The 23,696-nt window shown below is 43.2% G+C and overlaps 1 protein-coding gene across 3 annotated transcripts in view; it reads right to left on the bottom strand.

The window, feature by feature from the left end:
* The window catches only part of LOC110491218 (zinc finger MIZ domain-containing protein 1), a 369,712-nt gene that overhangs the window by 77,439 nt on the left and 268,577 nt on the right, over positions 1 to 23,696 (bottom strand). Inside the window, exon 1 of one of the 3 annotated variants that reach the window (XM_090201773.1) lies at positions 7,956 to 8,197. The exons of the other annotated variants lie outside the window; for them this stretch is intronic. Within the exon in view, the coding sequence (XP_090057899.1) occupies positions 7,956 to 8,118 (163 nt within the window). The 5' untranslated portion in view covers positions 8,119 to 8,197. Of the gene's footprint in view, positions 1 to 7,955; positions 8,198 to 23,696 lie in introns of those variants that run through there. 3 annotated transcript variants of the gene reach the window in all.

Raw genomic sequence — 23,696 nt, 5'->3', positions numbered from 1 at the left:
CAGCATCCCCAGCCTTATTTTAATAGGTTATTAAATGAACAGCATGACACAAACACATCACTCGTCTTATTGGTTTAAATCAACAACATGATATACTTTAATTCTGGTTGTGTATAAAAGGACCCAAACTATTATAGTTAAAACAAAACAAATCATTTTTAAATGGTAATTTATTCATAATAAAATGATTACGGCCTCGTCCATTGGAGAAGAGAAAGTCAATATAGAGCAGAGTTTCTCAAACTCGGTCCTCGGCCCACCGCTGGGTACACGTGTCTTAGCACACCAGATTCAAATGATCAACTAAACGGCAAAGATTTAATAATTTGAATCAGGTGTGTAGGGTTACGGCAACAAATAAACAAATATGCAACAAGGGCGGACTGAGGATCCTGCTCATGTTCTTCCCATGGCTGGTGTTTACAGTCAGTGAGTATGTTTAACTAAGTGTGTGTGAACTATAGTGTGTGTGTTTAGGTGTGTGTGTGTGTTTAAGTGTGTATAAACTATAGTGTGTGTGTATAGTGTGTGTGTGTGTGTGTGTATGGTGTGTGTGTCTGTGTGTGTGTGTGTGTGTGTGTGTGCATAGTGTGTGTGTGTGTGTGTGTGTGTGTGTGTGTGTGTGTGTGTGTATAGTGTGTGTGTGTGTGTGTACAGTGTGTGTGTGTGTGTGTGTGTATAGTGTGTGTGTATAGTGTGTGTGTGTATAGTGTGTGTGTGTATAGTGTGTATAGTGTGTGTTCCTGTCAGCAGATTATCAGAGCGGTTGACCTGAGAAGAAGAAGCTTCCAGACCACCAGACGGTTTCCCCCGGCAACAGGCTGCCATTAACAAAGAGGAACCATTAAGCCCCCCCCTCCCTCTCTCTCTCTCTCTCTCTCTCTCTCTCGTCTTCAATAAAACAAATTAAAGCACAGCAGTAGACGCGACCGTGTGTCTGTGGGACCCTCAGGGGTGATGGGTAATGAACGAACAGCAGTTCCCCGCATTGGCACACAACCACGCCGGCAGCAGAGTCACCTGTGACCCTCTCACAGTGGGTCAAAAACCCCAAAACCAGACAGGAAGAGGACTGAAACACACACACACACACACAGAGAGAGAGGAGGACTAACATGATCACGACACCCTACGGGACTCACTAGACACATCCATGTGTAACACTGAAAAGACACGACTAGGAATGGACAGCCTGACAACCACCCTTCCTTCAAAACAACTAGTGATGTGGGAGAACTATCGCACAGTTACAAACCGGGATATTATTTGTGACGATATTTTGTATGGTTTTGACAATGTCACAATATATATATTTTTTTTGTGTGCTAGTTGGCTGTACCAAACTTTAATCACTTGTTCTCAGTCTTCTTTAAAATGGGGGGAAACTAATAGTTTTGGGGTTTATTTCCATGACTGATCACGACACACCCCAGCGTAGCCTAGTGGTTAGAGCGTTGGACCGGTAACCGAAAGGTTGCTGGATCGAATCCCCGAGCTGACAAGGTACAAAATCTATCGTTCTACCCCCTGAACAAGGCAGTTAACTCACTGTTCCTAGGCCGTCATTGAAAAATAAGAATTTGTTCTTAACTGACTTGCCTAGTTAAATAAAGGTTAAATAAAAACTAGCTTTCTTGTCTCTCTGCAGTATGTTTGGAACATGAAATCACAGTATCCAATCACGATACAAATAGAATCATACATATTGTATCGGCACCTATGTACACTACATGACCAACAGGATATGGACTCCTGCTCATCGAACATCTCATTCCAAAGCCATGGGCATTAATATGGAGTTGATCCCCCCCTTCCCTACTATAACAGCCTCTCCTCTTCTGGGGAGGCTTTCCACTAGATGTTGGGGACTTGCTTCCATTCAGCCACGAGAGCATTAGTGAGCTCGGGCACTGCTGTTGGGCGATTAGGCCTGGCTCGCATGTCGGCGGTACAAATCATCCCAAAGGTGTTCGATGAGGTTGAGGTCAGGGCTCTGTGCAGGCCAGTCAAGTTCTTCCATACCGATCCCCGACAAACCATTTCTGCATGGTCTCCCTGACGTTGCTTCCAGAGGCAGTTTGGAACTCGGTGGTGAGTGTTGCAACCGAGGACAGATTATTTTTACTTGCTACAAACTACACGCTTCAGCACTTGGCGGTCCTGTTCTGTGAGCTTGTGTTGGCCTACCACTTCACGGCTGAGCCGCTGTTGCTCCTAGACATTTCCACTTCACAATAACAGCACTTACAGTTTACCGGGGCAACTGAAAGTCACTGAGGTATTCAGTAAGGCCATTCTACTGCCAATGTCTGTCTATGGAGATTGCACGGCTGTGTGTTCAAATTTTATACAACTGTCAGCAACAGGTGTGGCTGAAATAGCCCGAATCCACTAATCTGAAGGGGTGTCCACATACTTTTGTATATATAATGTATCATGATGATATTGTATCGTGTGGTCCTTGCCAATTCACGGCCCAAATGACAACACACAACCACATCGACATTCAATAGAAACGTTGAAAAACACCAGGACTGAAAACACCTACTAGAGAGTGAATTAGTGAGCCAGATCAATCCTCTACCTGTCGAGTGATTCACCAATCACAGACTAATAATTACACAGCGTTCCTTCTCCATCCTGCTATTCAACCTTTAAGAAGTAGGCTTCGCTACACTCATTCGTGGCTTGTCGGTGAGACATGTGGGTGGAGTGGCTCAGAGACAACAGACCACAGGACAAAACCAGAGACGACCACCACAGGACACAACCAGAGACGACCACCACAGGACACAACCAGAGACGACCACCACAGGACACAACCAGAGATGACCTGATGACCTAATCCCAGATATGTCGACTGAGAGACAGACGGTCTATTATGCTGCTGGACCTCTAACCTAGAAATAGGACACCTTGTCCAAGACACAACAGCCCACAGGTCAGCTTGATGTACAGGACACCCCCTGGACAGGACACTAGTCTATATCCTGTTTCTGTAGTGAGACAGCTTGATGTACAGTACACCATCAAACAAATTAAACAAACATTGCATAGCATTCTTCGATTTAAAAACAATAGGTACATACAGTTGAAGTCGGAAGTTTACATACACCTTAGCCAAATACATTTAAAATCAGTTTTTCACAATTCCTGACATTTAACCAGAGTAAAAACTCCCTGTCTAGGTCAGTTAGGATCACCACTTTATTTTAAGAATGTGAAATGTCAGAATAATAGTAGAGAAAATGATTTATTTCAGCCTTTATTTCTTTCATCACATTCCCAGTGGGTCAGAAGTTTACATACACTCAATTATTATTTGGTAGCATTGCCTTTAAATTGTTTAACTTAGGTCAAACATTTCAGGTAGCCTTCCACAAGCTTCCCACACTAAGTTGGGTGAATTTTGTCCCATTCCTCCTGACAGAGCTGGTGTAACTGAGTCAGGTTTGTAGGCCTTCTTGCTCTCACACGCTTTTTCAGTTCTGCCCACAAATTTTCTATATGATTGAGGTCAGGGTTTTGTGATGGCCACTCCAATACCTTGCCTTTGTTGTCCTCAAGCCATTTTGCCACAACTTTGGAAGTATGCTTGGGGTCATTGTCCATTTGGAAGACCCATTTGCGACCAAGCTTTAACTTCCTGACTGATGTCTTGAGATGTTGCTTCAATAAATGCACATCATTTTCCTCTCTCATGATGCCATCTATTTTGTGAAATGCACTAGTCCCTCCTGCAGCAAAGCACCCCCACAACATGATCCTGCCACCCCCGTGCTTCATGGTTGGGATGGTGTTCTTTGGTTTGCAAGCCTCCCCCTTTATCCTCCAAACATGACGATGGTCATTATGGCCAAACAGTTCTATTTTTGTTTCATCAGAAGAGAGGACATTTCTCTAAAAAGTATGATCTTTGTCCCCATGTGCAGTTGCAAACCGTAGTCTGGCTTTTTATAGCAGTTTTGGAGCAGTGGCTTCCTTGCTGAGCGGCCTTTCAGGTTATGTCGATATAGGACTCATTTTACTGTGGATATAGATACTTTTGTACCTGTTTCTTCCAGCATCTTCACAAGGTCCTTTGCTGTTGTTCTGGGATCGATTTGCTCTTTTTTCACCAAAGTACGTTCATCTCTAGGAGACAGAACGAGTCCCACTGTGTTTATACTTGCACACAATTGTTTGTACAGATGAATGTGGTACCTTCAGGCGTTTGGAAATTGATCCCAAGGATGAACCAGACTTGTGGAGGTCTTGGCTGATTTCTTTTCATTTTCCCATGATGTCAAGCAAAGAGGCAGTGGGTTTGAAGGTAGGCCTTGAAATACATCCACAGGTACACCTTAAATGATGTCAATTAGCCTATCAGAAGCTTCTAAAGCCATGACATAATTTTCTTGAATTTTCCAAGCTGTTTAAAGGCACAGTCAACTTAGTGTATATAAACTTCTGACCCACTGGAATTGTGATACAGTGAATTAATTATAAGTGAAATAATCTGTCTGTTAAACAGTTGTTGGAAAAATGACTTGTGTCATGCACAAAGTAGATGTCCTAACCAACTTGCCAAAACTAAATTTTGTTAACAAGAAATTTGTGAAGTGGTTGAAAAACGAGTTTTAATGACCTCCAACCTAAGTGTATGTCAACTTCAGACTTCAACTGTACCTGCGGAAAAGTACAAGGAAACAAATCTGACTCAACATCGCCGGCTTAGTTGTGTCATGGCAAAAGCAAAATGATTCAACAACGTGTAAACAACCATGCTATCACAGACAGAACAGTTTAGCAGCCCCCCCCCCCCCCCCCAAACAAAGCCTTCGGAACCTTCGCCGCAACGCGTCCAATCAGAAAGCCACATCGGATGCACACATCATTTAATGTACGTCTGGTCCTATAAGACACGCCCACCAACACTGACAGAAAATTATCCCAAATGGCACCCAGGGCTCTGGTCAAAAGCAGTGCACTACAGGGGGAATAGGGGGCCATTTGAGAGACATTATGTGATGAGGATGATTGATTGATTCAGCCGATGACATGACGTTTGCCGTATTGGACAGAACAACACTGTGACACAGACAGGTACCTGAGTCTGTCAGACATCTTCTGCACGAGTTGGTTTCTGTAGGGTTTAAATATATAGGGTTCAGCATTTCACTAGCAATGCATAACAACATTTCTGATAGGTGGAATAACAATCAGAATGGATGAAGTACTTAGCAGTTCCAACATTATACACTTAGTAGAACCAACAGAATAGACTTAATAGAACCAACAGAATAGACTTAGTAGAACCAACATAATAAGTTTAGTAGAACCAACAGAATAGACTTAATAGAACTAACAGAATAGACTTAGTAGAACCAACAGAATAGACTTAGTAGAACCAACAGAATAGACTTAGTAGAACTAACAGAATAGACTTAATAGAACCAACAGAATAGACTTAGTAGAACCAACATAATAAGTTTAGTAGAACCAACAGAATAGACTTAGTAGAACCAACATAATAGATTAAGTAGCACTAACAGAATAGACTTAGTAGAACCAACATAATAGACTTAGTAGAACCAACATAATAGACTTAGTAGAACCAACAGAATACATTTAGTAGAACCAACAGAATAGACTTAGTAGAACCAACAGAATAGACTTAGTAGAACTAACAGAATAGACTTAATAGAACCAACAGAATAGACTTAGTAGAACCAACATAATAAGTTTAGTAGAACCAACAGAATAGACTTAGTAGAACCAACATAATAGATTAAGTAGCACTAACAGAATAGACTTAGTAGAACCAACATAATAGACTTAGTAGAACCAACATAATAGACTTAGTAGAACCAACAGAATACATTTAGTAGAACCAACAGAATAGACTTAGTAGAACCAACAGAATAGACTTAGTAGAACCAACATAATAGACTTAGTAGAACCAACATAATATGTTTAGTAGAACCAACAGAATAGATTTAGTAGAACCAACATAGACTTAGTAGAACCAACAGAATAGACTTAGTAGAACCAACAGAATAGACTTAGTAGAACCAACAGAATACATTTAGTAGAACCAACAGAATAGACTTAGTAGAACCAACAGAATAGACTTAATAGAACCAACATAATAGACTTAGTAGAACCAACATAATACATTTAGTAGAACCAACAGAATAGATTTAGTAGAACCAACATAGACTTAGTAGAACCAACAGAATAGACTTAGTAGAACCAACAGAATAGACTTAGTAGAACCAACAGAATAGACTTAGTAGAACCAACATAATATGTTTAGTAGAACCAACAGAATAGATTTAGTAGAACCAACAGAATAGACTTAGTAGAACCAATAAAATAGACTTAGTAGAACCAACAGAATAGATTTAGTAGAACCAACAGAATAGACTTAGTAGAACCAACAGAATAGACTTAGTAGAACCAAGAGAATAGACTTATTAGAACCAACATAATTAGACTAGAATCCCAATCTCCATGTTAATCCCATTGTGAGAGATTGAACGGTGCAGTTGAGGTTTGGGTACAAGGTGAAATCAACGAGCATACTATTAAAACCCTATCAACACCATAAAACCCTATCAACACCATAAAACCCTATCAACACCATAAAACCCTATCAACACCATAAAACCCTATCAACACCATAAAACCCTATCAACACCATAAAACCCTATCAACACCATAAAACCCTAGCAACACCATAAAACCCTATCAACACCATAAAACCCTATCAACACCATAAAACCCTATCAACACCATAAAACCCTATCAACACCATAAAACCCTAGCAACACCATAAAACCCTATCAACACCATAAAACCCTATCAACACCATAAAACCCTATCAACACCATAAAACCCTAGCAACACCATAAAACCCTATCAACACCATAAAACCCTAGCAACACCATAAAACCCTAGCAACACCATAAAACCCTATCAACACCATAAAACCCTATCAACACCATAAAACCCTATCAACACCATAAAACCCTATCAACACCATAAAACCCTATCAACACCATAAAACCCTATCAACACCATAAAACCCTATCAACACCATAAAACCCTATCAACACCATAAAACCCTAGCAACACCATAAAACCCTATCAACACCATAAAACCCTATCAACACCATAAAACCCTATCAACACCATAAAACCCTAGCAACACCATAAAACCCTATCAACACCATAAAACCCTAGCAACACCATAAAACCCTAGCAACACCATAAAACCCTATCAACACCATAAAACCCTATCAACACCATAAAACCCTATCAACACCATAAAACCCTATCAACACCATAAAACCCTATCAACACCATAAAAACCCTATCAACACCATCAACAGGTTAAGTGTCACCATACGAGGGAACATGTCCACCAAAGACTGAAATGTCAAACATGGAATTGTAGAAAGTGAAGAAGTGGCTGATAATTTAGTCATCGCCGGGTTCAGATTAAAATATAAGGGCCCAATTATTTGATGTCTCTCTTTCCTGGTTTCCCTCCTTAATAACTGTGTTCCAACCCTCTTCTGAAATTAGTGGTTTGCAATACCTCTCTCTCTCTCTCTCTCTCTCTCTCTAACACTCTCTCACTAACACACTCTCTCTCTCTCTCTAAACAGTCTCTCTAACACTCTCTCACTAACACTCTCTCTCTCTCTAACACTCTCTCACTAACACTCTCTCTCTCTCTCTCTCTCTCACTCTCTCTCTACCTCTCTCTACCTCTCTCTCTACCCCTCTCTCTCTCTACCTCTCTCTCTCTCTTTCTCTCTCTCACTAACACACTCTCTCTCTCACTACCTCTCTCTCTACCTCTACATCTCTCTCTCTACCTCTCTCTCTCTCACTAACACACTCTCTCTCTCTACCTCTCTCTCTACCTCTCTCTCTTTCTCTCTCTCTCTCTCTCTCTCTCCCACCTTGAAAAGGAGCATGTGAGCAAATGAGTTGATCTGTACAGCAGCTAGGGATGAATCCGTTCAATTTATGGTCCACCCACACTGGGAGAAGGTGCAGTAATACATCCATTTCTATTGTGGTATGAAGAAGCCATGGACGTGTCCTGCTGCTTTCATGGCCCATCTCCTCTCCAGGTATGTGAGCATGCTGTCACAGAGGGAGCAATGTGTACCTGCGTACCATTCTGAAGCGTGGTCCCTGTCTGTTTCTTATTAAAAAAGGACATGACAAGGCAACAGCGATTTGATTTGAAGTTGAAGTACCAATCAGATCTTGAGTTACTCTGCACAGGGGAGGGACCAGAACAAAGGGGTGTGATTTCACAACTTGGAAACGTCCCTGATATTAAGGAGAACAAGTGTTTCATTCAGCTCTACACAATTGGGTAATGAATGGGGGAGGACAACCAACCAGTTAGTTACTCAGCCAGTCAGCCAGTCAGTTAGTTACTCAGCCAGTCAGTCAGTCAGTCAGTCAGTCAGTTAGATAGATAATCAATGAATCAGTCAGACAGACAGTCATTTAGTTATTAATCAGGCGTTCAGTTAATCAGCCAGTCAGTCATTCAATCAGTCAGCCAGTCAGTTAATCAGTTAATCAGTCAGTCAGTTAGATAGATAGTCAATGAATCAGTCAGCCAGTCAGTCATTTAATCAGCCAGTCAGTTAGTTAATCAGCCAGCCAGCCAGTCAGTCAGTCTGTCAGCTAGTCAGTTAGTTTATCAGCCAGTCAGTCAGTCAGTCAGTTAATCAGCCAGTCAGTCAGTCAGTTAGTTACTCAGCCAGTCAGCCAGTCAGTTAGTTACTCAGCCAGTAAGTCAGTTAATCAGTCAGTCAGTTAGTTAATCAGCCAGTCAGTTAGTTAATCAGTCAGTCAGTCAGATACTCAGCCAGTCAGTCAGTTAATCAGCCAGTCAGTCAGTCAGTTAGTTACTCAGCCAGTCAGTCAGTCAGTTAGTTAATCAGCCAGTCAGTCAGTTAATCAGTCAGTGAGTCAGTTAGTTAATCAGCCAGCCAGCCAGCCAGTCAGTTAGTTAATCAGTCAGTCAGTCAGTCAGTTAGTTACTCAGCCAGTCAGTCAGTCAGTTAGTTAATCAGTCAGTCAGTTAGTTACTCAGCCAGTCAGTTAGGTAATCAGTCAGTCAGTTAGTTACTCAGCCAGTCAGTTAGTTAATCAGCCAGTCACTTAGTTACTCAGCCAATCAGCCAGTCAGTTAGTAACTCAGCCAGTCAGTCAGTTAATCAGTCAGTCAGTTAGTTAATCAGTCAGTCAGTTAGTTACTCAGCCAGTCAGTTAGTTAATCAGCCAGTCAGTTAGTTACTCAGCCAATCAGTCAGTCAGTGAGTTACTCAGCCAGTCAGTCAGTCAGTTAGTTACTCAGCCAGTCAGTCAGTTAGTTAATCAGTCAGTCAGTTAGTTACTCAGCCAGTCAGTTAGTTAATCAGCCAGTCAGTTAGTTAGTTACTCAGCCAGTCAGTCAGTCAGTTAGTTACTCAGCCAGTCAGTTAGTTACTCAGCCAGTCAGTCAGTCAGTTAGTTACTCAGCCAGTCAGTCAGTCAGTTAGTTACTCAGCCAGTCAGTCAGTCAGTTAGTTACTCAGCCAGTCAGTCAGTCAGTTAGTTACTCAGCCAGTCAGTCAGTCAGTTAGTTACTCAGCCAGTCAGTTAGTTACTCAGCCAGTCAGTCAGTCAGTTAGTTACTCAGCCAGTCAGTCAGTCAGTTAGTTACTCAGCCAGTCAGTTAGTTACTCAGCCAGTCAGTCAGTTACTCAGCCATTCAGTTAGTTACTCAGCCAGTCAGCCAGTCAGTTAGTTACTCAGCCAGTCAGTCAGTTAATCAGTCAGTCAGTTAGTTACTCAGCCAGTCAGTTAATTACTCAGCCAGTCAGTCAGTTACTCAGCCAGTCAGTTAGTTACTCAGCCAGTCAGCCAGTCAGTTAGTTACTCAGCCAGTCAGTCAGTTAATCAGTCAGTCAGTTAGTTACTCAGCCAGTCAGTTAGTTACTCAGCCAGTCAGCCAGTCAGTTAGTTACTCAGCCAGTCAGTCAGTTAATCAGTTAGTCAGTTAGTTACTCAGCCAGTCAGTTAGTTAATCAGTCAGTCAGTTAGTTACTCAGCCAGTCAGTCAGTCAGTTAGTTACTCAGCCAGTCAGTCAGTCAGTTAGTTACTCAGCCAGTCAGTCAGTCAGTTAGTTACTCAGCCAGTCAGTTAGTTACTCAGCCAGTCAGTCAGTCAGTTAGTTAATCAGTCAGTCAGTTAGTTACTCAGCCAGTCAGTTAGTTAATCAGTCAGTCAGTTAGTTACTCAGCCAGTCAGTTAGTTAATCAGTCAGTCAGTTAGTTAATCAGTCAGTCAGTTAGTTACTCAGCCAGTCAGTTAGTTCCTCAGCCAGTCAGTTAGTTAATCAGTCAGTCAGTTAGTTACTCAGCCAGTCAGGTAGTTAATTAGTCAGTCAGTTAGTTACTCAGCCAGTCAGTCAGTCAGTTAGTTAATCAGTCAGTCAGTTAGTTAATCAGTCAGTCACTTAGTTACTCAGCCAGTCAGTCAGTCGGTTAGTTACTCAGCCAGTCAGTCAGTCAGTTAGTTACTCAGCCAGTCAGTTAGTTACTCAGCCAGTCAGTCAGTCAGTTAGTTACTCCCCTCCCCCCCCACTCCTCCCCCACAGGGGAACTCCCCCCACAGGGAAACTCCTTCCCCACAGGGGAACTCCCCCCCACAGTGCAACTCCTCCCCCACAGGGGAACTCCTCCCCCACAGGGGAACTCCCCCCCCCCCCCACAGTGGGACTCCTCCCCCACAGGGGAACTCCTCCCCCACAGGGGAACTCCCCCCCCCCCCCCCCCACAGTGGGACTCCCCCCACAGTGGAACTCCTCCCCCACAGTGGAACTCCCTCCCCCCCACCCCACAGTGGGACTCCTCCCCCCCGTCTTGTTGCTCCTCACATGTCTACAAATACTTATTTGCAGGAATCAGGAAGCCAGGGCTTCTTTTTATTTTTTCTTCCTCTCCCTCTCTCACTGTACTCCCTCCACTCTCTCTCTCTCTCTCTCTCTCTCTCTCTCCCCCTCTTCCTCTCTCACTGTACTCCCTCCACTCTCTCTCTCTCCCCCTCTCCCTCTCTCACTGTACTCCCTCAACTCTCTCTCCCCCTCTTTCTCTCCCTCTCTCACTGTACTCCCTCCACTCTCTCTCTCTCTCTGACAACCAATCCCCACGAGACAATAGCATGGCAGAACAAGAGGGTTAAGACTTTTAAAAAGGAAGCTTTGTTCATACAGCAGAGAGGAGGACAGGAGGACAGACAGCAGAGAGGAGGACAGGAGGACAGACAGCAGAGAGGAGGACAGGAGGACAGGAGGACAGACAGCAGAGAGGAGGACAGGAGGACAGGAGGACAGACAGCAGAGAGGAGGACAGGAGGACAGGAGGACAGACAGCAGAGAGGAGGACAGGAGGACAGACAGCAGAGAGGAGGACAGGAGGACAGGAGGACAGACAGCAGAGAGGAGGAGGACAGGAGAACAGACAGCAGAGAGGAGGAGGACAGGAGGACAGACAGCAGAGAGGAGGACAGGAGGACAGACAGCAGAGAGGAGGACAGGAGGACAGGAGGACAGACACCAGAGAGGAGGACAGGAGGACAGACAGCAGAGAGGAGGACAGGAGGACAGACAGCAGAGAGGAGGACAGGAGGACAGACAGCAGAGAGGAGGACAGGAGGACAGACAGCAGAGAGGAGAAGGACAGGAGGACAGGAGGACAGGAGGACAGACAGCAGAGATGAGGAGGACAGGAGGACATACAGCAGAGAGGAGGAGGACAGGAGGACAGGAGGACAGACAGCAGAGATGAGGAGGACAGGAGGACATACATCAGAGAGGAGGAGGACAGGAGGACAGACAGCAGAGAGGAGGAGGACAGGAGGACAGACAGCAGAGAGGAGGACAGACAGCAGAGAGGAGGAGGACAGGAGGACAGGAGGACATATAGCAGAGAGGAGGAGGACAGGATCATAGAGAATGTCTCAGTCTACTCTAGAACATAAAGGACCTGGTTTTCTGCTGCTGCCGCTCAAGGGTTAAAGAGAGAGAGAGAGAGATATAGCAAAGGAAGGAGAGAGGGGGTGGGGGGGCAGTGAGAGAGGGAGAGAGGGGTGGGGGGGGACAGTGAGAGAGGGAGAGAGAGGGGTGAGGGGGACAGTGGGAGAGGGAGAGAGAGAGGGGTGAGGGGGACAGTGAGAGAGGGAGAGAAAGGGGTGAGGGGGGGACAGTGAGAGAGGGAGAGAGAGGGGTGGGGGGGGGACAGTGAGAGAGGGAGAGAGAGTTGGGGGGGGACAGAGAGAGAGGGAGATCTAAATGTTTTATTTCCTCACCTCTGTTGTATCTCCCTGCAGCCGTTGCTGTTATAGATGTATCCTCTCTGTCTACTGAGCCATTGCCTGCCCTCCCAATAAACACATCACACAGCCACACAGACACACAGCCACACAGACAAGCAGGCTCGGCAGCTCACATTTCAAACTTGCAAAAGGGGGGGTGGTGCCTAATGTGCTAGACAGCCTGTATCTTGGACCAGGTCCAAAGATACGGGCATAAAGAAGAAACCTCGATCAATTCATTTAAAACAAGAGTTTGTTGTTCCGGAAAGGGCAGAGCTACTGGTCAGCTCCTACAGCAATGACAGGAATGGTTTCGGATGAGTAGATTGAGCTGAGATTTTATCCCCTTCCTTCTTCTTCCACTCTGCTATTCTCTAACGCCGCATACAGTTGAATTAATCCATCAAACTAGACATCCTAAGTAACGGCAACCAGGGAGGATTCTGGGAGAGTAGGAGGCAGGGTTGAGAGATTAAGGAGCATGCATCCTGCATGGCACCCTATTCCTTATATAGTGCACTACTTTAGACCAGAGCCCTATGGCACCCTATTCCCTATATAGTGCACTCCTTCAGACCAGAGCCCTATGGCACCCTATTCCCTATATAGTGCACTACTTTAGACCAGGGTCCTGGGGAAAAGTAGTGCACTATGTAGGGAATAGGGTGCCGTTTGGGATACAAACACCCTGACTTCCTGATATGCAGAGAAAGGCAGATAAAAGGGTGGGACCAGCAGGACAGGGCTGGCTAGGAAAGGACAGGGCTGGCTAGGAAAGGACATGGCAGGACAGGACAGGACAGGACTGGAAAGGACAGGACAGGACTGGAAAGGTCAGGACAGGACAGGACAGGACTGGAAAGGACAGGACAGGACAGGACAGGTCTGGAAAGGACAGGACAGGACAGGACTGGAAAGGACAGGAAAGGACAGGACAGGAAAGGACAGGGCAGGACAGGACAGGACAGGACTGGAAAGGACAGGACAGGACTGGAAAGGACATGACTGGAAAGGACAGGACAGGACTGGAAAGGACAGGACAGGAAAGGACAGGGCAGGACAGGACAGGAAAGGACAGGGCTGGACAGGACTGGAAAGGACAGGACAGGAAAGGACAGGACAGGAAAGGACAGGGCTGGACAGGAAAGGACAGGACAGGGCTGGACAGGGCTGGACAGGTTTGGCTAGGAAAGGACATGGCTGGACATGGCAGGACAGGGCTGGCTAGGAAAGAACAGGACAGGACAGGGCAGGACTGGGCTGGCTAGGAAAGAACAGGACAGGACAGGTCTGGCTAGGAAAGGACAGGGCAGGACAGGGATGGCTAGGAAAGGACAGGGCAGGACAGGACAGGGCAGGGTTGGGCTTGTCTGTATGTGTGCTTGGGAGGGGAGGGGCTGTGTGAGCACCCAGCCTTGGATAAATAATTACACAACTATAAACGTGTAAACACGTTTATAAACGGCAAGCAGTCAATAATATACTACGTTATTTCACAATCAACATTTTCTTGATATTCAGCAGCAATTCATTAAAAGCAAATTGTTAAATTAGTGCCACTAATCTAATGGATAACATACAAAAAACAGACAATTTAATTCCAGACATGGCTAACGAAATCAGCTAGCTAGAATACTCCCATAAGGAAACACAGTATAGTCCCATTGAGTTACTACACATAATTAGCTAGCTAGAATACTCCCATAAGGAAACACAGTCTAGTCCCATTGAGTTACTACACATATCTAGCTAGCTAGAATACTCCATGAGGAAACACAGTATAGTCCCATTGAGTTACTACACATAATTAGCTAGCTAGTATACTCCATAAGGAAACACAGTATAGTCCCATTGAGTTACTACACATATCTAGCTAGCTAGTATACTCCATAAGGAAACACAGTATAGTCCCATTGAGTTACTATACATAATTAGCTAGCTAGAATACTCCCATAAGGAAACACAGTATAGTCCCATTGAGTTACTACACATAATTAGCTAGCTAGTATACTCCATAAGGAAACACAGTATAGTCCCATTGAGTTACTACACATAATTAGCTAGCTAGAATACTCCCATAAGGAAACACAGTATAGTCCCATTGAGTTACTACACATAATTAGCTAGCTAGAATACTCCCATAAGGAAACACAGTATAGTCCCATTGAGTTACTACACATAATTAGCTAGCTAGTATACTCCATAAGGAAACACAGTATAGTCCCATTGAGTTACTACACATAATTAGCTAGCTAGAATACTCCATAAGGAAACACAGTATAGTCCCATTGAGTTACTACACATAATTAGCTAGCTAGAATACTCCATAAGGAAACACAGTATAGTCCCATTGAGTTACTACACATAATTAGCTAGCTAGTATACTCCATAAGGAAACACAGTATAGTCCCATTGAGTTACTACACATATCTAGCTAGCTAGTATACTCCATAAGGAAACACAGTATAGTCCCATTGAGTTACTACACATAATTAGCTAGCTAGTATACTCCATAAGGAAACACAGTATAGTCCCATTGAGTTACTACACATATCTAGCTAGCTAGTATACTCCATAAGGAAACACAGTGTAGTCCCATTGAGTTACTACACATAATTAGCTAGCTAGTATACTCCATAAGGAAACACAGTATAGTCCCATTGAGTTACTACACATAATTAGCTAGCTAGAATACTCCATAAGGAAACACAGTATAGTACCATTGAGTTACTACACATAATTAGCTAGCTAGAATACTCCATAAGGAAACACAGTATAGTCCCATTGAGTTACTACACATAATTAGCTAGCTAGAATACTCCATAAGGAAACACAGTATAGTCCCACTGAGTTACTACACATAATTAGCTAGCTAGAATACTCCATAAGGAAACACAGTATAGTCCCATTGAGTTACTACACATAATTAGCTAGCTAGAATACTCCATGAGGAAACACAGTATAGTCCCATTGAGTTACTATACATAATTAGCTAGCTAGAATACTCCATAAGGAAACACAGTATAGTCCCATTGAGTTACTACACATAATTAGCTAGCTAGAATACTCCATAAGGAAACACAGTATAGTCCCATTGAGTTACTACACATATCTAGCTAGCTAGAATACTCCATAAGGAAACACAGTATAGTCCCATTGAGTTACTACACATAATTAGCTAGCTAGTATACTCCATAAGGAAACACAGTATAGTCCCATTGAGTTACTACACATATCTAGCTAGCTAGTATACTCCATAAGGAAACACAGTATAGTCCCATTGAGTTACTACACATAATTAGCTAGCTAGAATACTCCCATAAGGAAACACAGTATAGTCCCATTGAGTTACTACACATAATTAGCTAGCTAGTATACTCCATAAGGAAACACAGTATAGTCCCATTGAGTTACTACACATAATTAGCTAGCTAGAATACTCCCATAAGGAAACACAGTATAGTCCCATTGAGTTACTACACATAATTAGCTAGCTAGAATACTCCCATAAGGAAACACAGTATAGTCCCATTGAGTTACTACACATAATTAGCTAGCTAGTATACTCCATAAGGAAACACAGTATAGTCCCATTGAGTTACTACACATAATTAGCTAGCTAGAATACTCCATAAGGAAACACAGTATAGTCCCATTGAGTTACTACACATAATTAGCTAGCTAGAATACTCCATAAGGAAACACAGTATAGTCCCATTGAGTTACTACACATAATTAGCTAGCTAGTATACTCCATAAGGAAACACAGTATAGTCCCATTGAGTTACTACACATATCTAGCTAGCTAGTATACTCCATAAGGAAACACAGTATAGTCCCATTGAGTTACTACACATAATTAGCTAGCTAGTATACTCCATAAGGAAACACAGTATAGTCCCATTGAGTTACTACACATATCTAGCTAGCTAGTATACTCCATAAGGAAACACAGTGTAGTCCCATTGAGTTACTACACATAATTAGCTAGCTAGTATACTCCATAAGGAAACACAGTATAGTCCCATTGAGTTACTACACATAATTAGCTAGCTAGAATACTCCATAAGGAAACACAGTATAGTCCCATTGAGTTACTACACATAATTAGCTAGCTAGAATACTCCATAAGGAAACACAGTATAGTCCCATTGAGTTACTACACATAATTAGCTAGCTAGAATACTCCATGAGGAAACACAGTATAGTCCCATTGAGTTACTACACATAATTAGCTAGCTAGAATACTCCATAAGGAAACACAGTATAGTCCCATTGAGTTACTACACATAATTAGCTAGCTAGAATACTCCATAAGGAAACACAGTATAGTCCCATTGAGTTACTACACATAATTAGCTAGCTAGAATACTCCATAAGGAAACACAGTATAGTCCCATTGAGTTACTACACATAATTAGCTAGCTAGAATACTCCATAAGGAAACACAGTCTAGTCCCATTGAGTTACTACACATATCTAGCTAGTTAGAATACTCCATAAGGAAACACAGTGTAGTCTGGAGTTTTTTATGGATGAGGTGGTTCGTTTACCATTCGCTCAGCTCACCGCACACCAGGGTTGGGCTCAACTCCATTTCAATTCATTTCAATTGAGGAAGTCAACTGAAATTAAAATTCCAAATTGTTCTGATCGAAATTGAGATTGGAATTTCCGTTTTCTTCCTGAATTGACTGAATCGACTCCATCCGCACACTCATCAAGGGGCGGCAGGTAGCCTAGTGGTTAGAGTGTTGGGTCAGTAACCCAAAGGTTGCTGGATCGAATCCCCGAGCTGACAGGGTAAAAATCTGTCGTTCTGCCCCCCGAACGAGGCAGTTAAACCACTGTTCCTAGGCCGTCATTGATAATAAATATTTGTTCTTAACTGACTTGCCTAGTTTAGATTATCTAGATTGGTTAAAATCTCTTGGCATTTCCTATCAGGTGAATCACAGTTATCTAGTTATCCGTGTGGCTGAGGGAGACAAATATACTGTCTGATTTGTGAGTTGATTTACAGCCTTCAGTGCAGAGTAGCTAAATGCTGGTACAATATCTTCCATAAAAGGAAGAGGGAAAAGCTGTGAAAACGACTTTATGTCAATAATAATATCAGCTAATGAGATACAGTCCCTTAAGGTTTCCATTTACTTTTTATTTGTTACTTTGTTACGTTATTTCTGTTTTTACTTCAGAAAACTATACACAATACCCCAGAATGACAAAGTATTAAAACAGGATTTTAAAATTTATTTTAGCAAATGTTTTAAACATTAAAAACAGAAATCCCTTATTTACATAAGTATTCAGACCCTTTGCTATGAGATTCTAAATTGAGCTCAGGTGCATCCTGTTTCCCATTGATCATCCTTGAGATGTTTCTACAACTTGACTGCAGTCCACCTGTGGTAAATTCAAATGATTGGACAGGATTTGGAAAGGCACACACCTGTCTATAGAAGGTCCCACAGTTGACAATGCATGTCAGAGCAAAAACCAAAGCCATGAAGGTCAATGGAATTGTCCGTGGAGCTCCGAGACAGGATTGTGTTGAGTCACAGATCTCGGGAAGGATACCAAAAAAATGTCTGCAGCATTGAAGGTCCCCAAGAACACAGTGCCCTCCATCATTATTAAATGGAAGAAGTTTGTAACCACCAAGACTCCTCCTAGAGCTGGCCGCACGGCCAAACTGACCAATCGGGGAAGAGGGCCTTGGTCAGGGAGGTGACCAAGAACCCGATGGTCACTGACAGAGCTCTAGAGTTCCCCTGTGGAGATGGGAGAAACTTCCAGAAGGACAACCATCTCTGCAGCACTCCACCAATCAGGCCTTTATGGTAGAGTGGCCAGACGGAAGCCACTCCTCAGTAAAAGGCATATGACGGCCCACTTGGAGTTTGCCAAAAGGCACCTAAGGACTCTCAGACCATGAGAAACAAGATTCTCTGGTCTGATGAAACCAAGATTGAACTCTTTGGCCTGAATGCCAAGTGTCACGTCTGGAGGAAACCTGGCACTAGTATTGTGGTGGCAGCATCATGTGGTGGCAGCATCATGCTGTGGGGATGTTTTTCAGCGGCAGGAACTGGGAGACTAGTTAGGATCGAGGCAAAGATGAAAGTACAGAGATCCTTGATGAAAACCTGCTCCAGAGCACTCTGGGGCGAAGGTTAACCTTCCAACAGGACAACAACCCTAAGCACACAGCCAAGACAATGCAGGAGTGGCTTCGGGACAAGTCTCTGAATGTCCTGAGTGGCCCAGCCAGAGCCCGGACTTGAACCCAATCGAATATCTCTTTAGAACCTGAAAAGATCTGTGCGGCAACGCTCCCCATCCAACCTGACAGAGCGTGAGAGGATCTGCAGAGAAGAATGGGAGAAACTCCCCAAATACGGGTGTGCCACGTTTGTAGCGTCAATACCCAAGATGACTCAAGGCTGAAATCACTGCCAAAAGGTGCTTCAACAAAGTACTTAGTAAAGGTTCTGAATACTTATGTAAATGTGATATCAGGTTTTTATTTGTAATACATTTGCCAACATTTCTAAAAAAACAGTTTTTTTGCTTTATCATTATGGGCTATAATGTGTAGATGAGGGAACATTTTAGAAAAGGCTGTAACGTAACAACATTTAGAAAAAGTCAAGGGGTCTGAATACTTTCCGAAAATAACTGCATATGAAGCATGGTGACTGATTTGGGATCAAAGAAATCAAATTTTGACAAACTTGTGCAACGTCTGGGATTGTCACATTTGAAAAACATGAAGACAAGATTCTAACATTCTTGCTCGTCTCAATTGTCTCTGCCCTAAGACCCTATGCATGACAGTCTCTAAAAATAAGTTTCCCATTGCTTCTGTCCTAAGACATATCTCAGTTCCCATGGTTTCTGTCCTGAGGGCTGGGCGGTATAACATATATACCAGCATTGATGCAGGAACCGGTTTGTGTTATTTACTTCACATTCTCTAACGGTATTTCAATGGTTGTTTTGTTTAAATGTGATATGCAACTCCGGCGTGTTTAGTGTCTGTTTTGGTGAGTCATTTTTCTCATCCTGTTGTATGCTGCTTCCCACACCAAGCCCCCCCCCCCCCCCCCCCCCACACCCCCCACCCTGTCACTCAAGAGAGAGCAGTTGCTAGACCACAGAGTTACTTTCCTGCTGTTCAGATGCAGAAAGATGTCGGTATCAACGATGCTGCTTTTCTACAAGCACTATTAGTTTGTGTATATTACTGTCTGCTAGTTTGTCTTTTATTAGCATGTTGTGGCTAAGATAAATCTTGTTAGCCGCTAATGCTAATCGCTACTTGCTTGCTAAATGTAACTAAGTCTGAACAAACTTCCCTGGCTAATACAGTCTGGTACCAGTGCAGGTGTAGGCCTAGCAAAAGTTGTTTGTGCAACAGTATTTTCCAAATCAGATAGGAATAGGTCAATCATGAATATGTTCGCTAGCTAGCGACATGAGGTAAGACAAACATGACCTGTAACATCTAATTAGGGTGCCCTGGAAACACTGACCAACACTTTGGTTCCTAGCCTGTCAATAATTCCTCCCTGGCTTATTCATTCTTAGTCACGTCAAACAATGTATTCAAGGTGCGTATTCCAACTATAGGATTAGATTCATTCATTCTATACAGAACAAAAATAAAAATGCAACATGCAACAATTTCAATGATTTTACTGAGTTACAATTCATATAAAGAAATCAGTCAACTGAAATAAATTCATTAGGCCCTAATCTATGTATTTCACATGACTGAGAATACAGATATGGATCTGTTGCCCACAGATACCTTGTAAAAAAAGGTAGGGGCTTGGATCAGAAAACCAGTCAGTATCTGGTGTGACCACTTGCCTCATGCAGTGCGACACATCTCCTTCACATAGAGTTGATCAGGCTGTTGATTGTGGCCTGTGGAATGTTGTCCCACCTCATTTTCAATGGCTGTTTCTGGATATTGTGTAGGGAACTGGAACATGCTGTTGTACACGTCGATCCAGAGCATCCCAAACATGCTCAATGGGTGACATGTCTGGTGAGTATTCAAGAACTGGGACATTTTCAGCTTCCAGGATTTGTGTACAGATCCTTGCGACATGGGGCTGTGCATTACATGCTGAAACATGAGGTGATGGTGGCAGATGAATGGCACGACAATGGGCCTCGGGTCTTGTCACAGTATCTCTGTGACAGTATCTCTGTGCATTGCCATCGTTAAAATGCAATTGTGTTTGCTGTCCATAGCTTACGCCTGCCCATACCATAACTCCACCTCCACCATGGGGCACTCTGTTCACAACGTTGACATCAGCAAACCACCTCCCCACACTACGCCATACACCTGGTCTATGGTTGCGAGGCTGGTTGGACGTACTGCCAAATTCTCGAAAACAACGTTGGAGGCGGCTTATGGTAGAGAAATTAAAAAATAAATGATCTGGCTACAGCTCTGGTGGACTTTCCCGTAATCAGCATGCCAGTTGCACGTTCCCTCAAAACCTGAGACGTCCGTGGCATTATGTTGTGAGACTAAACTGTACATTTTAGAGTGGCCTTTTATTGTCCCCAGCACAAGGTGCACCTGTGTAATGATCATGCTGTTTAAACCGCATCTTGATATGCCACACCTGTCAGGTGGATGGATAATCTTGGCAAAGAAGAAAATGCTCACGGACAGGGATGTAAAGAAACCTTTTGCACACACAGTCTGAGAGAAATAAACGTTTTGTTTTTTTGGAAAATTTCAAAGCATCTTTTTATTTCAGCTCATGAAACATGGGACCAACACTTCACATGTTGCGTTTATAATTCTGTTCAGTGTATTTCCATTCATTCAAACAGTTCACCAATTAACTAGGCCTAGATTTGTTTTGCCCGTATCATACATTGTGGCAGGAAATGCAGAAATGTATGAAAAATGATGAACATCGTTGGATAGTATAAAACGTCCTTATAACACGTTCATTATGGAGAAACACTATAACTGATTTCAACGGGTCTATGTTTCTACCTTTGGGGTAATGACCTACTCAAAGCATGTTTACAACGTTTTTATTATAAAAAAAACATTAAATACAGTCAATCTGAAAAATATTGTGATATGATATTTTGGTTATATCGCACAGCCCTACCTGAGAGAGAACTTAGGACAGAAGCAATGGGAACTAAGTTCTCTCTCAGGACAGAAGCAATGGGAACTACTATTGTTTCTGTCCTGAGAGAGAACTTTGTTCCCATTGCTTCTGTCCTGAGAGAGAACTTAGTTCCCATTGCTTCTGTCCTGAGAGAGAACTTAGTTCCCATTGCTTCTGTCCTGAGAGAGAACTTAGTTCCCATTGCTTCTGTCCTGAGAGAGATCTTAGTTCCCATTGCTTCTGTCCTGAGAGAGAACTTAGTTCCCATTGCTTCTGTCCTGAGAGAGAACTTAGTTCCCATTGCTTCTGTCCTGAGAGAGATCTTAGTTCCCTGACACACTCTTGAACTCTGTCCAATTCTCTCTGACATTCAAATATGTTTAAGGCAGAGGCCACTAACAGTGTGTTTAGGCATCTCATGTTATTTCCTAAATCCACAACTAAACTATCAGTTCATGTGACTCAGAGTCAGGCAAAACAGCTTGGTGAAGAAAAGAGAAAGAGAAAGAGAGAGAGAGAGAGAACTCTCTTAGGAGAGAAATTATAGCCCTTCAGGTTTGTGTGTTTGCGATCGACCGACCGCTGTCCTATGTGTAAAGTTACAACATGAGACTTTACCACGGCTCGAGGAAAACATGTCTGACTTCATGTCTTCAGAAGTCTCTGACTGGCACACAAGGCATGACAGTCTACCACGTATCCATCCGAATGCTATAGGGACCAGAGTCAAGCATAGTAGGTTTTCTGTTCTCCCCGATTATTCATTGCACCCATCTGTTGTCCCAGGTGTAAATCCGTCCCTGATTAGAGGGTCCAGATTTGAATTTGAGGGCTCCAGAAGGAATAGGCTGAACCTCCCTCCTACTCTTGACTGCTTAGGCTAATTGTCAAGTTTCTCTGTTGTACAAAGAGAGAGACACAAAACATTTAACATTCCGCCTAAAACCACCTCCTGCACTATTCATGCTTGGGCTGGTTTTCTGAAAACCTAGAAAGACAAGTTCTAGAGTCGCAGCTTAAACCCAATGCCTCGTGAAAACAGCACAGCAAGGGACAAAGCAACGAACAACATAACCTACCTGTCTTGTCAGATACTCAGAGAGAGACAGAGAGAGAGAGACAAGGGGAGAGGGATAGATAGATAGAGAGAGAGAGAGAGAGAGTTGATAGAAGAGAGGGTTGGTAGTTGACAGGAGAAGAGGTTGGTAGTTGACAGAGGGTTGGTAGTTGACAGAAGGTTGGTAGTTGACAGAGGAGGAAGTTGATAGTTGACAGAAGGTTGATAGTTGACAGAAGAGGAGGTTGATAGTTGACAGAAGGTTGATAGTTGACAGAAGGTTGGTAGTTGACAGAAGAGGAGGTTGGTAGTTGACAGAAGGTTGGTAGTTGACAGAAGGTTGGTTGTTGACAGAAGGTTGGTAGTTGATAGAAGGTTGGTAGTTGACAGAAGGTTGGTAGTTGACAGAAGAGGAGGTTGGTAGTTGACAGGAGAGGAGGTTGGTAGTTGACAGGAGAGGAGGTTGGTAGTTGACAGACGAGGAGGTTGGTAGTTGACAGAAGAGGAGGTTGGTAGTTGACAGAAGGTTGGTAGTTGACAGAAGAAGAGGTTGGTAGTTGACAGAAGGTTGATAGTTGATAGAAGGTTGGTAGTTGACAGAAGAAGAGGTTGGTAGTTGACAGAAGAGGGGGTTGGTAGTTGACAGAAGAGGAAGTTGATAGTTGACAGAAGATTGATAGTTGATAGAAGGTTGGTAGTTGAAAGAAGACGAGGTTGGTAGTTGACAGAAGAGGATGTTGGTAGTTGACAGGAGAGGAGGTTGGTAGTTGACAGAAGAAGAGGTTGGTAGTTAACAGAAGGTTGGTAGTTGACAGAAGGTTGATAGTTGATAGAAGGTTGGTAGTTGACAGAAGAGGAGGTTGGTAGTTGACAGGAGGTTGGTAGTTGACAGGAGGTTGGTAGTTGACAGGAGATTGGTAGTTGACAGAAGGTTGGTAGTTGACACAGGAGGAGGTTGGTAGTTGACAGAGGAGGAAGTTGATAGTTGACAGAAGGTTGATAGTTGACAGAAGAGGAGGTTGATAGTTGACAGAAGGTTGATAGTTGACAGAAGGTTGGTAGTTGACAGAAGAGAAGGTTGGTAGTTGACAGAAGGTTGTTAGTT

This window comes from Oncorhynchus mykiss, chromosome 16 (assembly GCF_057628025.1).
Source record: "Oncorhynchus mykiss isolate SJ-2025 chromosome 16, ASM5762802v1, whole genome shotgun sequence".
Taxonomy (NCBI): domain Eukaryota; kingdom Metazoa; phylum Chordata; class Actinopteri; order Salmoniformes; family Salmonidae; genus Oncorhynchus; species Oncorhynchus mykiss.
This window is presented reverse-complemented; position numbering and strand designations above follow the sequence as displayed.